Source organism: Pipra filicauda, unplaced genomic scaffold, assembly GCF_003945595.2.
Source record: "Pipra filicauda isolate LSUMZ 115617 unplaced genomic scaffold, ASM394559v2 scaffold71_size5581439_pilon, whole genome shotgun sequence".
Classification (NCBI taxonomy): domain Eukaryota; kingdom Metazoa; phylum Chordata; class Aves; order Passeriformes; family Pipridae; genus Pipra; species Pipra filicauda.
Window position 1 is genome coordinate 3,690,314 of NW_024104887.1, and position 16,284 is coordinate 3,706,597.

The following is a 16,284-nucleotide window of genomic DNA, read 5'->3' on the forward strand; positions in this document are numbered from 1 at the left end:
CCCAGGAGGGTGATTTCCTTCAGCCCTCAGACCCCAGAAGGGCTCTGGACACCAGGAGGACGGCGGCGTCACCGTCCCGGCCGGCAGGGAGCAAGTGGCACCGGGTGAGTGTGGCTACTGGGGAGGTGGGCTGGGGGCACGGCCAGGGCAGCTCCCCATGTCCCCATCACCCATGTCCCCATCATCCCTCTCCCTCAACCTCCTCCCAGTCCCATGGCAGAATGTGGGGGACTCCGGGCCCGGCGGTGCGGAGCATCCGTCCCTACCCGACCAGCCAGCAGTACCTGTACGCCATGAAGGAGGACCTGGCGGAGTGGCTGAAGGAGCTGTATGACCTGGACATCGAGGTGGGCACCTTTGTGGAGGTGCTGGAAACGGGGGCTGTGCTCTGCTCCCACGCCAACAACGTCACCCAGGTGGCCGGGGAGTTCGCCCGCACCTACCCCGACGTGGCCCGTCACCTCCGCCTGCCCGCTGCCGGTGTCACCTGCAACCTCACAGCGCAGCCAGGCACCTTCCAGGCCAGGGACAACATCTCCAACTTCATCCAGTGGTGCAGGAAGGAGATGGATATCAAAGGTAAGATGCCAGGCTCCTGTTGTCCTTGTGTCTGTGTGCAACCCCCTCCAGGTGCCCCTGACATCACCTCGGGTGTTTTCCCGTGTGTCCCCCAAAATCAGTGCCACCCCGGCACGGGTCAGCACCCTGTGCATGCATCTCTGAGCTGGCATTTCTTGCACAAGCTCCTCCAGGCTTGGCAGCAGCTGTGCAAGGTGCTGGCACATACCCAGTGTGTTTGCTTGGGTGCAAGTATGCGCTGGAGGGGTGGAAAAGGAAAGGGTGTACGGCCCAGTGTGTCCCTGCCAGGCATGGCATGATCCCAGCTGTAAAGGAGAGCAGGAGAAATCCTGGCTCAACAAAGGGTCTGTCAGCCTGTCCTACCACCAGTGGATGCCCAGGAAGGGGAATGGCACAGAGTGACACACCCTCAAGGCACCCAGACTTGAGTTTTGTGGCTTTGCAATGCCATGAAACAGCTGTAGATGCCCAAGAAGATCTTAAATCCTTTAATTTATCCCAGCTCTTGTTGAACCCAACCATATTCCCAGCTGGATGGCTCCAGTGAATAGCACCCCTTTGGGCGGGTTTTGACTCCACCTGTGCCCCCGTCCCCTTTGTCCCCATCCCCACGTGCCAGCCCTGGCTCAGCCCAGCCCTGCCCTGCCCCAGATGTGCTGATGTTTGAGACGGAGGACCTGGTGCTGAGGAAGAACGAGAAGAACTTCGTGCTGTGCCTGCTGGAGCTGGCACGTCGCGCCTCCCGCTTCGGCATGCGGGCCCCGACCCTGGTGCAGATGGAGGAGGAGATCGAGGAGGAGCTTCGCCAGGAGCTGGACCTGCCCCCCACAGACACCCCCCTGCCCCGGCCCCCCAGGAAACCACGGGACCTCAACAACCTCGACCAGATGGTGCGGAGGGGCATGGGATGGGGATGAGCATGGGGATGGACGGGGATGGGGATGGGAATGGAGGTGGGGATGGGGATGGAGATGGATGGGGATGGCCATTCCAGGACCCATTCCTGCTGCCCGCAGGTCCAGCACCTGGTGAGCCGCTGTACCTGCCCTGTCCAGTTCCCCATGATCAAGATATCCGAAGGGAAATACCGCGTGGGCGACTCCGACACCCTCATCTTCGTCCGGGTGAGTCTGCTGCTCCCCGTGCTTTTGGGGCACAGGCACAAGGAATGCTTCTCTGCTGCCTTGATGCCTCTTCCATAATCCATCCCCCAAATGGGGCCAGTGTGAGTGTTTTGACCATTATTCCCAAAGCAGGGCAGCAGGGAAGCTCAGCCCTGCTGTCAGTGTTTGCATGGCTGTAACCATCCATGTGTACAGGGCAAAACAGGCTTTCCCTCACCAAGCCAGAGCCAGGTCTTACCCAGCAATAGGAACACTGAGAAGCTCTGTCCCTGCCTGGATTCATCCCTAAGCCTGGCCAAAGAACTCAGCACATGACAATGGAGAGGGTTTTTCCAAAATGGTCCCCTTTCTCCTTGGGGTGATGAAAGGTACCTGTTGGAATGGCAGCAGGAGCTGAGCCGGGAATGAAGCTGTCCCCTGGGAGACCTGGTGGCACTTAGGGCAAGCCCACTGCTCTCCAAGCCCGGCTGAGTGTGTCACCCTGAGGCTGATTAAAAAGTGGGGGGTGTCCCATCCCAAGCACCTCTCCGGGCTTCACGACACACGGCATCCCGTGCAGATCCTGCGGGAGCACGTCATGGTGCGGGTCGGGGGCGGCTGGGACACGCTGGAGCACTACCTGGACAAGCACGACCCGTGTCGCTGCACCTCCCTCTGTGAGTCCCCGCGTCCCCAAACCCCGTGGCTGGGTGAGGGCGGGGGGAGTGTCTGTTGTGGGTCTCGATGTGTCTGTGGCCGTTTTCAGGAGCAGGAGGCTCCTGAAAGCGGGAGGCTTTTGTACAGCCGTGCCTCTTTGTTCTGCCGGGGAATATCTGGTTTCGGGGACTCTCTTTGGCTTCGGTGGCCACTAGAGGTCATGGAAGACTTTCAGATGCAGCCAGACCCCAAAAGCCCCTTCTCCAGGAGCTCAGCTTTCTGCCAGCATCCTCGGGGGGCTGGATGCTGAGCGATGGCTGGGGGGCTGCACTCGAGGGTGGGTGCAGGGGACAGGGATGCCGAACCCCTCTCCGTTTTCTCCCACAGCTCACAAACAAGCCTGGAAAACCAGGAGCCCGCAGCAGCAAGTGCAGCACGAGGTCTGGCTGTGCCCGGCCTCGAAGGCGGCCGCCCCCCGTGGTCCTCAGCCCACGCTGCTGGTCAGCCGCTCCCAGAGCCCCCTGCCCCCCGTCACCTGGGGGTCCCGTGTCCCTCCTCGCCCTCAGTCCCCTGCCACCCCCTCACCACAGAGCTCGGGTCACCCACAGGGTGCCAGCCCTCGCCGGGAGCCAGCACAGCCCCGGAGGGTCCCTTCGGGCAGGTAGGTGGTTCATGCCCCAAACTGCTTGGTTTCAGAGTAGTTTTTCCTCACATCCTCGAATTTTGTTTCCCCCTTCCCTTCTGAATGTGCCCACACCAGGCTGGGTGGGGGGATGCAGCAGCTCTCCTGCTCCTCTCCGCTCTCTCTCCTTGCAGGATGCGGGAGCCACCGGCTGCCCCTCCAGGGAGGCAGCCACCACCATCCAGGGCTCCTGCTCGACCCAGCTCCCCTGGCCACGGGGTGATGGGCCGGGCACCCACCCCTTCCCGGCTGACCTTGCCAAACGGTGTGGGGGTCCCTAAGGCACCACATGGCAGCACCCCAGGGAAAACCCCCTTGGCACCGGCACGGGGCAGGTCCACAACACCCAGCCCACAGGTGACACCAGCACGTCCAAGAAGCACCAAGCAAGGAGGAGAATCACCTGTGGTGGCGGCCAGGCCACAGGAAACAGGGGTACCCACCACAGTGACACCCCGTGCCCCCAGCCCCTTCAAGGGCTGTGCCCCCTCCTCACACCGAGGTGCCCAGGGAGACTCACAGAGACAGAAAAGCCCACGGGAAGGGAAACGGGGAGCCCTGAGCCGGGGCCAATCCCCCTCACCCCGAAATTCCTCCAGCCAGCCCCCAAAACAGAACAGCAGCGTTAAAACCCCCATCAAAGCCAGCCCGGCCACCTCCCGGCCCTCCACCCCTCTGGCCTATTTTGCAGAGGGATGCAAAGTCTGTGCTGCTGGGGGTGGTCCCCAGGGGACACAGCAGTGCCACCCAGTCCTGAACCCAAGGGCTGGGGGTGCCGAGGGACCTGGGGTGCCAGAGGATGAACCGAGGGGAGCCTGTGGTCCTGGTGATGGGAGCAAGAGTCCTCGGGGGTGCTGGGGGCGCAGACAGCCCCCCGGCTATGACAGGGTGGTGGAGGAGCTCTCCCGCAGGCAGCATCCCCTGTGCCCTGTGGGGCTGGGGAGACAGGTCCCCAAAACACCGCCACGAGCTGCCTCACAGCCCACCACCCTCCCAGTCAGGGGGGAAGGAGAGGGGCTGGGAGTGGGGTCCCAGACCCCACAAGGAGTGAGGGCCAACAACGTCCCCAAGCCCCGGCGGTGTCTGAAGAAGCCTGAGCGTGTGCCCTCCATCTACAAGCTGAAGCTGCGGCCCAAGGTGCGTCCCCGGCGGGACCACAGGCCCGGCAAGCGCCCCTCGCGCATCCCCACCCCGCTGGGGCATCGCCCACTTGCCCGCCGGGGCCAGCATCGCCCCCCGGGGCCGCCCAGACCCCCCCCGCCCGGCAGCACACGCCCCCCGGCCAAGCCCTCCCCAGCCGACTGCAGCGCCTGGCTGACCGAGGATGATGAGGAGTCCTGGGTCTGAGCCCTCCCCGAGTGCCGGTGGGGACGGACCCCTCACTCCAAAAACAGGAGTGAGGGGTCCAGCTGAAGCTGGAGCTGCAGTGCTCGAGGCTGGCATTGGCGGTGTGATGGGGTTGCTCCCAGGCAGCCCGGGGGTCCTCCCGCCTCGCTCTTCGGAGCTACACGCCCTCCTTCCCTGTGGATTTTTTTTTTTTTACTGGTAATTCTTTGGATAAACAGGCGCTTTTGTGCTGTTTTGGGTGCAAAAATCCAGCCCCGAATTGAGAGCATGGGGTGCTTTCTGCAGGGAAGAGGGGTGTAGCCCCCACTAAAGCAGGGACACCCCACCCCTGGCATCCAAAGGTGTAAAACATCTCGAACCTCAGACTTCCCCGTCTGTACCATGGGACTAATGAGCCTCATGTCTCACGGCTCCAAGAGCCTTAATGAGTGTTTGAGTCACTTGGGTTGGGGGGTCACTGGAAGGGCCCCTTCCTGACCCCTACGAGCTTCCTTGTGGGTGAAGGTGGGAGAACCAGAGGGGTCGTGGTCACCTCGGGGGGGGGGTGGTTGTCCCTGAGGGTCATGGGGCCACACCCTGAGCCTGCACCACGGACCCAGCAATGCTGTTTGTGCAATAGAGATGGACCAAAGCTCTTCTGTTTCCACACTTGTTTTTGTGTGGAAAACAAAGAGGGAGAGAGGATGATCCTGATGGGGGAGTCACGGCTGCCAGTCTGCTCCCTGTGGGCACAACAAATGTCCCTCCAGGAGCCCCACAGGGGCCACGGATCCCCATCTCCCAAGAGGGGACAAAGCCAGCCCCACACCCCTGCAGAGACAGCAAAGGTGAGCCCTGGGGCTCCGGGGAGGCAAAACCTGCTTGCAAAAATACTCCTGAGGCGGGTACAGAACAAGGGGGGACAGACCTGATTTTTAATTCGATTTCAAAGAAGGGGGTGCAGGGAGTTATAGGCGGTGTAGACACCTTGGGAATCTCCGACAAGAAGTCCAGGAGGGAAAGGAAAGCCAAGTCCAGGCAACTGGGATGCTCACCGGGGCAGGAGGAGGAGGAGGAAAGGGAAGCATCCTTGGTGGGGCTGAGCCAAACCCAGGCATCACCTCCACACGCACGGGGGCAGAAACACAGCACTGTCCTGGCGACAGCGGCGGAGACATCCCAGCCTCTCCCAGGCCCAGGAGCAGGTTGTTTCCAGCAGGACCAGGGTGGTGTTGGGGAAGTGGGAACACTTTGTACTACAGGTGTGAGTAGGGGTGAGGCACGAGGTGCTTGTCACTGCTGCTGTGCTGCTGAGTGCTCCGATTCCTGCGTGCCTGGACACGTCCTGCCTCAGAGTCCCTGCCTGCACCCGGGGTACCACCACCCAGGATACCACCACCTACCCCCTCCTGGCCTTTTGGGAAAGCGGCTCTTTGTAGCCCTCGTTTTCTTGGGAGCTGGGAAATGCTGACGAAGCAGTGAGAGTTATTATTACTAATATAACTTCCTCTGTCTATAAAGTACAATAGAATATAACAATTATATTTATAACCTTTTTTTTGTGGTTTTTTTTTCAAAATACTAAAGAGATGCTATAAAAACCTGTAACTAATTGTGCTATAAACTGCAGGCTACAGGGTCGTAACAAACAATGTATTGGCTTAGTCGTTGATATGTGTACGTCGGAGCACTTTATAAATGCTTTATTATTAGCATTTACCAAGGAATTTCCTTCTCAGACAATTTGGAGGGATAAAGCTAGCCAGAGGTCTACAAGTGGACTTGCACACGTTCATAAATCCTGACGGGATGAGGTCGGATGGGGAAGCTGGGTTTGCCATGAAGGCAAGGGATGGTGACAAGTGCCACTGCCCTTCCTGGCTGAGATGGAATCGTGTCCTCCCATTGCCTTGTCTCTTTTTTAACCCTTAATTTTCTTCTTTATTTTTTTTTTTTTCTTATTTTTTTCGATCAAGGGGTTTGGTTCCCCAAGCAGGGAGGGAGTAGGGTGACACCCCCCCCCCCCGGCCCTGGAGCAGGGGGGGGGTGGTGGAATGCACAGTGTTGGAGCTCAGCTGGACCTGCCTTTCATAGGAAGTGTTTCCAAGAGCACGGTGATGCTGCTGGGCGATGGACACCTGGCTGTGGGGGGAAGAGGGGCTGGTGTCCTTCTGCTTTACTGCCCGGAGCAGCACTGAATACCTTGAATACCTGCACCTCCCTGTTACACCAGGGTGGTTTTGCTGGAGGATGGACCAGCCACAGATCCTGCCTCAGGAGGTGAGGATGGTATTTCCCCGTGCCTCACAGGGGGCAGCCAAGGAGAAACCACGGCCCCTTGCTCAGCTCTCACTGCCCCACCCACCGTTTCCTAACAGGGGCTGCCCTTTGCCACCTGGCCCTGCAGGACAGGACGCAGGCGAGCTGCAAGTCTGGGGAAAAAAAACGTGCTGAAAGACTAAAAAAAATAATAAAAAAATTAAATGAGAGAGGCTCACTTCCCTGATAGGGATACGCAGAGAGAAAAAAAAAGAAAAACAAACAAGTAGGAATGCAACCACAAATGCAACTCCAGCTCCCTATTGCTTCGGAGGCTGCCTTCCCAGGGCCGCGTCTCACCGGGATGGAGGCAGGATCACCACGGGAAAACCCGGCGCGGGTGGGAGCTCGCGGCACCGCCGGTGGGTGCGGCGGCACAGGGGGCTGCCCACCCGCCCGGGAGACACCGGGGGCTTGGGTGGAAGCCGTGCAAAGCCGGCCGCTGGCTGAGCACGGGACGCGAGGTAGCGGAGGGGTGACCTGCCCGGTAAGGAGCGTTCCGAGATTATTTGGTGTTCGACGGGCTGGCCGGGAGGAGGAGCCTTCCTGGGCTGGGCTGGGGCAGAGGAGGACTGAGAGCCCTGGGGAGGCAGCTCCCGGCACCCTGGGGGATGTAAGGGGCAGGATGGGGGCTTTATTATTATTTTTTTCCTCCTTTCTTGCTTTCCTCCGGAAATTCCACCTGGAAATCTGACCCAACTGAGCCAAAAGAGATCCCGTGTAACCTGGCCTCTTGCTGGAGGCTGCTCTGTCCTCCAAGGGGAGAAACCCCAGCTCTGCAGGGAGGAAAACAGGACTCCTGTCTCCCTGTGCCCCAGCGATGGAACCAGCCCCAGCACATCAGGATAGAGGTGCTGGATCATTCCCTTCCAGGGGCAGGGGATGGCAGGCAGCAGCAAGCATTGCCCCTGTGCTGCCAGAGAAGGAACTGGCAAGGATGGACCTGACAGCCAAAATTTGGGCACCCTCTGAAGCATCTCCTCCACCCTCCGGTGCCATGTACACCCCCCCGGGACGGCTTTGGCCTCAAGCTGAGGCTCAGAGAGGGCCTGGGGGCTTAGTCAAGGACCTCCCTCACCCATCACTACCTCCAGGCAGCCAACTGCTCCAACCTGCCACTGGCCACCACATCACCCTGCCCAAGGTGCGCTGTCCCCAAATGTCACCGCAGGGAGCCAGCGCCAGTGGGAAGCCAACCCTGAGGTGCCTCCAGCACAGCTCCCACCACAGCATCACCCCCACGGAGAGCAGAGACTCCAGTGCTCGCTGGGGAGCCGCGGTGCCCGAGGAAGGGGGGTCCACCGGGGCAGGGGGGGCTCACATGATGGTGCAGCGGTTCCTGCGCAGGGCGCCCTGGAAGCGGATGGTGGTGTGGACGTGCTTGCAGCGGGCGCAGCCCACGCTCTTGAGGAGCTCGCTGAAGAGCAGCAGGATGTGCCAGTTGTACTTGGCCGAGCACTCGATGTAGCCGCACTTCCACGTCTTCTTCACCAGGTTGGAGACGTTCCAGCGCGGGATCACCCGGCCCCGCTGCAGGTCCCGCTTGTTGCCCACGATGATGATGGGCGTCTCCGAGGTGCCGATGACCCTGGGGAGGGTGGGAGGTGAGGGGGGACAGAAGGGGACGGGGGCACAGTGTGATGACTGGCACAGTGTGATGACTGACTGGCCCAGCAGAGCTCAACCCATCCCATAATGGCTCTTGGTTTTGGCTTGCTGAGTGGGATGTGCCTGCCCTTGTCCTATCCTCTTGTCCCTCTCCATGGACAGCCACCCACCGTGCCACCCACAGCTTCTCTTCCAGGGATGGCTGCCCTCACCCACAGGGGATACCTGCCCAGGGTCCTGCTCCTTCTCCTGCCCTCAGTCCCAGTTTTGATGTTGCTGTTGGGCTTCCAGCCCTGCAAAGGGGTTTTGTCCCAGTCTGATGTCTCATCTCCAACTCCAGGAGCAGGGGAGCACTGGGACCAGCCATACCACTCTGCTGAGAGCTGCAGGGCAGGATGCATCATCCCACAAAGTGGTGCCTACCTTGTTTCCAGGATCTGCTGGCGGATGGTTTTGATGTACTCGAAGCTGTCAAAGCAACAGATGTCATAGACCAGGATGTAGGCATGGACGCTCCGGAGCCCCCTGCAACACACGTCCGCCCACTCCTGCAAGGTGCAGAGAGGGATCAATCCTGGCTTAGCCCCGCTGCTGGGCCCAAGGGATGCCCCACACTGCTGCCAGCAGGCAGCAAGGGGGCTGAACACTCTCCAGCCCCGACACCCAGCACCCATCTCACCTCTGTTCTGTGACCGGCCCTGCACAGCTGCGTCTGCACCCACAGCCCTTCAGCCATCCCCCCCCTCCAGAGATCCCTTATCCCTCCTTGTTCATCCAGAGAAGAGGTAACAAGATTTGTCAGCCCCAATTCCTCTCCTGAGCGAGGATTACAGCGTGTCTAACACACAGTGGTGAGCTGGGAGTGGGGCTGAATGCAGCCCCCTGCCCTGGATGTAAAAGCTTCATCCTGCAGAGCTCCTAATTAGGTGTGTCAATTAGTGATGCACCCTGCTCTTTGGGTAGGGCAGGTGAGGAGAATGCTGAGCCCCATCCCCATGGATCTGAGGGTGATGGACCAGCAGCTCTGTGGGTCAGAGAGAGAGGGTGATGGCAGGTCTGTTTGGAGGGGACACGGGGACAGGAGAGGAGCAGTGGCTGCTCAGGAACCAGGTCTGTGTGAAAAAGATCAGGAGCCAGTGCAGAGGGAGGCAGGGGTGGCCTCTCCAAACCCAAAATTTGGAGTTGTAAGAAATACATGCTGTTGTAAAAGTTTGGGGTTTCTGGGAACAACAGGATTTTTTCCCATGCTGTAAGTGAAAATCTGCCCCACTTCCAGCCACTTTCCCATCCCAGCAGTGGGACCAGGAATGGCAGCCTGTGAAGACAGCACTGCAAATCCTCCTGAGCGCTTCTGGAAAGGAGATAGATGCTCCAAGGAGGAAAGGCATCACTTCTCCCTGAGCAAACCCCTTCAGAACCATGAATCAGCCCTTTCTGAGTTTATAATTGGAATGAAGCAAAATGAGAAGACCTAGGACTGAAGGGAACTGGGAAAAAGAGGGGTTTGGGGTGCGGGTTGGTCTCCATCGCAGACGACTGCGCAGGAAGGAGCTCAGAGTGAACAGAATGACACAGCCCCTCTCTGTCCACCGAGGGGAGGAGGTGCTGGGGAGATCCTGTCTCAGAGACACAGGCGGGTGGAGCAGCAGCGTCTCGGGTTACACCGAGTCCTGATACACCTGGGAGACGAACAGATCGCAGCTATTTCACCACACCGGGGTGCAGCTTGCTGCGGCGCTGTGATGTCAGCATGGTTTTCCTCATGCAGTGCAGGTTTCCCGGGATGCTTGAGCTGTAGAAGGGTTGCACTGCCGGAGCAGGATGTCAGAGAGCCTCTGGCTCCTGCTCCTCTCCCAGGACATCACTGGGAGGGATACAGGGATGCTTTTCCTGGGCACGGAGCAGAGTCCAGCGATGTTTCCCAGCAGGCAGAGCCGTATCCTCCACCGTGGTCCTCTTCTTTCCCCTGGGAGCCATCCGCCTGAGCACCCTCTCCTCCCTGGAAACCTCCATCTGCTCCCACCGGCCGCCTCCACTTGAGTGCAGCAAGGCAGGGAGTTAATCGAGTGTGTTACCGTCGGCTGCCGTGTCAATAAATTACCCTTTGCTGTTTGGGGCTGTCTCTCGCGCTGACCTTTCGTTCCCTGCACTCACTGATTAATTTTCAAACCTGCTCCTCGCCCCTGGAGCACTCACTTCACCTCCTGCCCAACGGCACAGGGACTCTTGGAGCAATACAAGGCCCCTGTAACCCCGTCCCTCTTGGGCACAGGAACACTGTAATTAACTGAGGTGGCCCCACTGATGGCATTGCCCTCCAGCGTGGCTGTGGTCGTGGTTGGGCACCTGCAGCTCCTTTTCCAACAGCAGTGACACAACTTGTGCCTCTGGGATGGGGCTATGGCATGAGTTTAAAATCCTCTTTTTCCCCCGTTACCCCCTCCCCCCCCCCCGAAATGGTCAGCACTGGTCAGACTTTCCAGCCCCACACTGCCTTTTGTGGATGCTTTGGAAGCACCTGAGAGCGCGGGGGGGCTGAGGAGGAGCTGGTGGATTCAGCACTCCAAGAACAAGCCCAGGCAATGCTGGGAGGTGATGGCCACTCCCAGGAGGGGCAATAAGCCCTGCTCTGCCTGGCTTAGGCAGTGGGTACATCAGGGGTCTGGCTCTCCAGGAACCCCTGATTTCCACCTTAATGCTCTGGCATTTTCTCTGACAGCCACAGAACTGGATCCCAGTGCTCCAGGATCCACCACTCAGCTGGATGTGGCTGTGGGCAATCCCAGAGCCACGCTCCTTGGAGTGGGAACACTGTCTCTTGCATTTGCTGCCATCAAGCTTTAAAAGGCACTTTATCCTGGACTTGCTCAGCCAGTATCCATGAGGACACAATCCCTCGCTTTTAGCAACCAAACCCTGACAGGGAGGGAGAAGCATCCCCCAAAGAGGAGGAACCAGGACCCCGTGGAGTTACACAGCGAAACCCCAGGGAGGTCACCAGAGACCCCCCCAGGGTGGAGGTCCCCTCGGGAGCACCCCTACCTGCAGGGTGTTGACAGGGAAGGCGGTGATGGGGGGAAAGTCCATGATCTGCAGGTCGTGGACGTGGCCGTTCATGACCACGGCAGGCAGGTAGACGCGGCGGGCCGTGGTGGGCACGCAGACCTCGCTGAACTCGTTGTAGAGGAACTGCCGGACTATGGCACTCTTGCCCACGCCCTGGGCTCCCAGCACGGCGATCTTGAACGTTGCCACCATTCCGCCGCGCGCCGGCCGCTGCCCTGGTGCTGCCTCCGCGGTGCCGAGGCTGCATATTCCCGTGCAGGGGGCCTCAGCCCCATTCAGGATGCATTTCCCCTCTGGGACAGCCCGTCACTGCAAGGCCAAGGAGAAGCTGGTCAGATCCTAGAGACACCCCGGTGTCACGCTGTTGTTACTTCAGGGGATATTTTTTGAAGCAGGAGCCTGTGGAAAAGGGTTACACGGGGGAGCCCCAGGGTTGGACAATGATCCCAGCACTGCGGGACATCAGGGTCTCCTTTGGAGCCTCCCACCCCACACAGCCAAGGAGAGCCAGGATTTGAGTGAACTTCATTCCAGGAAGGTTCTCACAGGCACATTCCTCACTTTCAGCACCAGAGCAAGGAGACCTCCAGGAAAGGGTGTGTCTGTGGCTCAGGGTTTGCTCAGCCTGTCAGCAGCAGATCCCAGGCTGTGCTGGGGACTTGTTCCGTAGCACGGTGGGGACTGTCACCGGCTGCTCCTTCCCAGTGCTGCCCCAAGGCAGGGAATCCATCTTCCCTCCGCTTGGACAGCTGGAATTGCCTTTTGCTGGGGCGGGGGGAGGTTGCTCTGTGCCTGCGAGCGACAGCTTTAATGTTTAATTTCAGGCTTTGAGCGGTTGGGCAATTAACTTGACGGAGTCTAATTTCCGAGCCAGCTGACGGGGTGAGCCCACAAGCTGCTGGCAGGGCCACACGTGTGGGGGGACATGGGAATTTGGGAGCTGAGTCTGAGGAGTCCAAACACCTGCTGGCAGTGGGCTCCCGACCAGGAGCTGTGATGGGAACAGCAAGGGTGAGGGGATGAGTCCCACTTTTGCTTGCTGTCATCACTAGGAAGCAGCTTGTGCTTCATCCCAAAGTGTGGATGTTTTGACCAATTTGTGATGCTCTGGTCCATTTTCCCTGAAAACCATGCCCAAAGCACAGGGCAGCAGCAGAAAGTGTCTGGTTCAAACATCCTGTTCGGCCCATTCTACGGGGATTATCTGCCCCAGGGAGAGCCTGGGTACAGAGGTTCCCACTGCGGGGTGCTGGAGTGGATGTGCTTCCCGCAGTCCCCCAAGCTGGGCCATGGCTCACACCATCCTCACCCCCCTCACAGCAGGACTGGGGACCCTGTCACCCTCTGCTGCTGGGGCTGTCCCCTGGGGTGCTGGCTGCCCCCAGCCCTGGTAGCAGGAGTGTTTCCATGCCAAATGCAGGGAAACAGGGGGTGCAGGAGCCCCCATGCCCGACCCTGCCAGGGCCTTTCTCCACCAGCAGACAGCACTGTCATTGCAAGTCCCGGGGGGCATCTCTGCTGCAGGGACAACCCCGTCCCCACAAACCCTTCCTCCTTGCAGCAGCTTCCCCAGCTCCTCTGTGGGGCTGGAGGGTGATGGAGCAACACAACTGGAAACCCAGTGCCTGCAGGGCTCCCTGTAAGTGGGGCACAGGCTGAGCCTTACTGTGCCACCCCAACAACCCTGTTCCCCTCTGTGCTGGCACACGGGGACCACTCACGGCCCCAGTTTGCACCCCAAAACATCTGAGGCCGACCTGGAGGCCCCCAGCCCCATGAGCAGCCACTGTGGGAATGTGAGGTGCAGTGGGGGGACCCCTCGGGGGAGCCCACGGTGGGCTGGTGGAGCAGGACCAGCTGGGGGGCCGCGGGCACTCAGCACCGGGCCGGGCTCAGTGGGCTGCAGGGCCGGGCAGGGGTTCACAGGGGGCTCCCGGAAGGGGGCTCCGGCCTCCGGTGCGACCTTGGGCACCCCGCGACGCCGGGGGCACTCGGAGGAGCAAGCCCGGACCCCCACGGGGAGGGGGCGGCGGCAGCATCCCGCACCCCGCACCCAGCACATCCCGCATCCCGCCCCGACCCTCCCGGGGATGCTCTGGCCGCGGCGGGCAGCGCAGCACCCCCGGCCGCGGTGGGTGGCTGGGGCTGGGGGTACCGGGTGGGGGGGAACACCGGGAAGGGACACCCGCGCCCCTCGTGCCGGCGGGGCGGAGGGGAGCGGGGAGCGCCGCCGCTCAACTTTCGCTGGGGACCCCCCATCCCCCCAACATCCCAGTCCCCCCCACGGCTCTGCCCAGCGGTAACTTTGCCCCCCCGTCCCCCCGTTCCCGGCGGACCCCCCGTACCTTGCAGCGGTGGCCCGGGCCGGCGGCGCCCCGGCGGGCGGAGGAGCCATGCGGCGAGCCCGGCGCGGGGCGGGCGGCCCCGCTGCAGAGCCCCGGCCCGGCCCGGCCCCCGCCCGGCGCGGAGAGACCGGGGGGCGGCGGCGGGGAGCGGGGAGCCCGTCCGGGGCACGGCGCGGGGGCAGGCGCTACCCGGGCAGGGATGGAGGCAGCGCCCGGTGGGATGGCGGGGATGCCCGCGCGGGAGGCGGGCAGCGCCTGGGGAGCGATGGAGGGAGGGAGGGAGGGAGGCAGAGCTCAGGCAGGGATGCAGGCAGGGATGCCCGGGAGTGATGCAGGCAGCGCCCGCGGAGGGAAAGACGCTCAGCCCAGGCAGAGCTGCAGGGGATGCCCGGGGAGGGATACAGGCAGTGGCCAGGCAGGGAAGGAGGCAGCGCCCGGGAAAGGAGGTAAGGATGCCCAGAGCGAGCCGCAGGAACCCAGGAAGGACACCGGCTTCTCCCGGGGCTCTGGGGAGGTGCCGATGGGAAAAGACCCTCCCATGTCCCCCCTGCATTGTGCTGGGTGCAGCGCCGTCACCCCTTCCCTTCCCGGAGCCCAGCGGCATCTGCGCTCTCATGCCCACCCTGTACGAGCCCCCCCGGCTAGACTCCTTCGGGGAAGGAGGGTAGGACCCCTCTCAGGGAGTCTTTCCCTCCTCTGACACCACTGCCCGCTGTGCTCTTGGGCACATCACTTCACCTTCTTGCTGTGCCAGCCCCTGGGGGTTTCTCTATGCCCGCTGGCACCGGAGGGGACTCTCAGCCCAGGATGGTGCCAGAGAAGGACATTTCTGTTGCAGAGTCTGCATTTTGGGTCACCCTGCACAGAGCATTTACCTGCGTGCTGGACAGAGGGAAGGTGCTGGTCACACCTCTGGGAGTGTGGTCCAGGCCCCCGGGACACGCTGGTGGGCTCCCTGCACCTCTCTGCTCCTCGAAGCAGACCCCAAACCCTGCTCCAGCTCACCGTGACACCGGTGGGCACCGGGGAGCCTCTGTGGGTCTGGCTGAGCCCAGACACCGGCCACGGCTTGGCCGAGCTCCCCCCAGCCTCGTCAGCACCTTTGGCTGGAAAAAACACCATCTCCGGGGGCTCCTGTGCAGGGTGAGGAGAGAGTGCAAGTGGAAATGCAATGCCATATCCTCCCCGGGGGACAAGGGGACGGCAGACACAGCCCCACGGCTGGGGGGACACACACAAGGGCAGGTGGCAAAATACACAACTGTCTTTGTGCCACCCTGCACCAAAGCTGGGACTGGGATCAGCGTCAGGCAATGGGGGTCACAGCCCCTTTGCCTTGTCCCACATTACACCCAGGCTTTTGCAGATCTGGGGGTTATTTCCCTGCACAGCTGCCTGGTGCTCGCAGCTAGGGGAATAGTTATGTGTCCCTGGGGTTATTACCAGCCTTAGATGCTGCTCCCCTTCCCCGGATCACCATAAAGCAGTCTTGAGCTGTGGAATGTTTTCGGGAGAGGGAAGGGATCAGGCTGCACACGAACTCTCCTGCACAATTCAGGCTCCAGCCTCGGGGCTATTTTTAGCAGCTCCCTCTAAGATGCTCTTCGGTTGCAGTTTTATGTGTGAAACTTAATATACGAGGGAGGGGGGAGGGGAGTGGGGCTGGATCCTGGCACATCCCCACTGGCTGGAGGCTTATCCCAGCCTCAGTGACAGGAGTCTGATGCAAACCTAAAATCATCCATCCGAGAGCTCTCGTGTCCTGGCATGCAGGTGGCAGCAGGGGACAGGCAGAGCTGATGGCTCGGGGGGCTGCAGTCAGCCCCAGCCTCAGCCACAGTCTCCAAAATCCTCACCCGAGTCCCTACCTCTTCCCACACCTCATCATGGGCTCAGGGACCTGTTGTCACCTGGTGCTGGCCCTCAGCACATGCACTGAGGCAGGATGTGCACAGGACCAGCAGGAGTAGCAGGGATTTTGGGAAGCCCACCCAGCACAGTGGGGCTGGCCCCAGTTCCAGCCAGAGCAGCAGAGAGCAACCTGGGAGGTCCCTGTCCCATGGTGTGGGCCTGAGGAACAGGGAAGGTTGCGGGGACCACCCACCCCCGTGGCAGTTCCCAGCCCCGTGTCCTCTGAGCTCCCAGCACTGGGGGCTGACAATGCTAATGAAGCAATCCCAGTTCACAAGCTCAGCACAGCCCGGGGCTGGTGTGTCCCTGTTTACAGGGCACGAGTGTGGCTGCAAATCCAGAGCAGCAGGAGAGACCCATTTCTTCACGGGGAGCCCCTGGCAGAACAGGGAGGGAGAGAGAAACCTTTCCCTTTGCCACAGGATGTGAGGGGACAGCAGCTGGCAGGGCAGAACCCCGAGCATCTCACAGCAGCTTTTGATCCTGTTGGGCCAAACGCTGCTCCAGGCTCATTGCCAGCACCATGGCAAGAGGTGACCCCCAGTGAGGAATGATGAACCCACCCCAGGCACACCAGGGATGCACAAAGGAACAGAACAGCAAGATCAGTGACCCCAAACCAGCCTGGCACTGCTGTTACTTGGCACATACACCTGCTTCTAACACAAAACCATCCCCCTGCAGAGCA

The 16,284-nt window shown here is 60.9% G+C and overlaps 2 protein-coding genes and 1 long non-coding RNA gene across 3 annotated transcripts; 2 read left to right on the forward strand and 1 right to left on the reverse strand.

The window, feature by feature from the left end:
- Window positions 1-40: 40 nt before the first annotated feature.
- Window positions 41-5,658, forward strand: GAS2L2 (growth arrest specific 2 like 2). The gene is made up of 7 exons (XM_039389304.1): window positions 41-104; window positions 210-579; window positions 1,231-1,469; window positions 1,596-1,703; window positions 2,263-2,359; window positions 2,727-3,000; window positions 3,156-5,658. The coding sequence occupies exons 2-7, from the start codon at window positions 222-224 to the stop codon at window positions 4,366-4,368; spliced, it is 2,289 nt and encodes a 762-aa protein (XP_039245238.1). The 5' UTR covers window positions 41-104; window positions 210-221; the 3' UTR covers window positions 4,369-5,658.
- Window positions 5,254-13,729, reverse strand: RASL10B (RAS like family 10 member B). The gene is made up of 4 exons (XM_027725993.2): window positions 13,686-13,729; window positions 11,317-11,649; window positions 8,698-8,822; window positions 5,254-8,254 (listed from the first exon to the last, which is right to left on the reverse strand). Exons 2-4 carry the CDS (start codon window positions 11,530-11,532, stop codon window positions 7,984-7,986), a joined length of 612 nt encoding a protein of 203 aa, XP_027581794.1. The 5' UTR covers window positions 11,533-11,649; window positions 13,686-13,729; the 3' UTR covers window positions 5,254-7,983.
- On the forward strand, window positions 8,792-10,386 carry LOC120324824. The gene is made up of 2 exons (XR_005566472.1): window positions 8,792-9,059; window positions 10,200-10,386. It is a non-coding gene; the product is annotated as an uncharacterized LOC120324824 (long non-coding RNA).
- Window positions 13,730-16,284: the final 2,555 nt, after the last annotated feature.

What these genes read in the sequence shown, in the direction of transcription:
- GAS2L2 (XM_039389304.1), top strand. Translation starts at nt 222, where the DNA reads ATGTGGGGGACTCCGGGCCCGGCGGTGCGGAGCATCCGTCCCTACCCG. An exon ending in GAAGGAGATGGATATCAAAG is followed by an intron (nt 580 to 1,230) that starts GTAAGATGCCAG and finishes GCCCTGCCCCAG; the next exon opens with ATGTGCTGATGTTTGAGACG. An exon ending in CGGAGGGTCCCTTCGGGCAG is followed by an intron (nt 3,001 to 3,155) that starts GTAGGTGGTTCA and finishes CTCTCCTTGCAG; the next exon opens with GATGCGGGAGCCACCGGCTG.
- RASL10B (XM_027725993.2), bottom strand. Translation starts at nt 11,532, where the DNA reads ATGGTGGCAACGTTCAAGATCGCCGTGCTGGGAGCCCAGGGCGTGGGC. An exon ending in TCCCTGTCAACACCCTGCAG is followed by an intron (nt 8,823 to 11,316) that starts GTAGGGGTGCTC and finishes TGCACCTTGCAG; the next exon opens with GAGTGGGCGGACGTGTGTTG. An exon ending in CAGCAGATCCTGGAAACAAG is followed by an intron (nt 8,255 to 8,697) that starts GTAGGCACCACT and finishes CACCCTCCCCAG; the next exon opens with GGTCATCGGCACCTCGGAGA.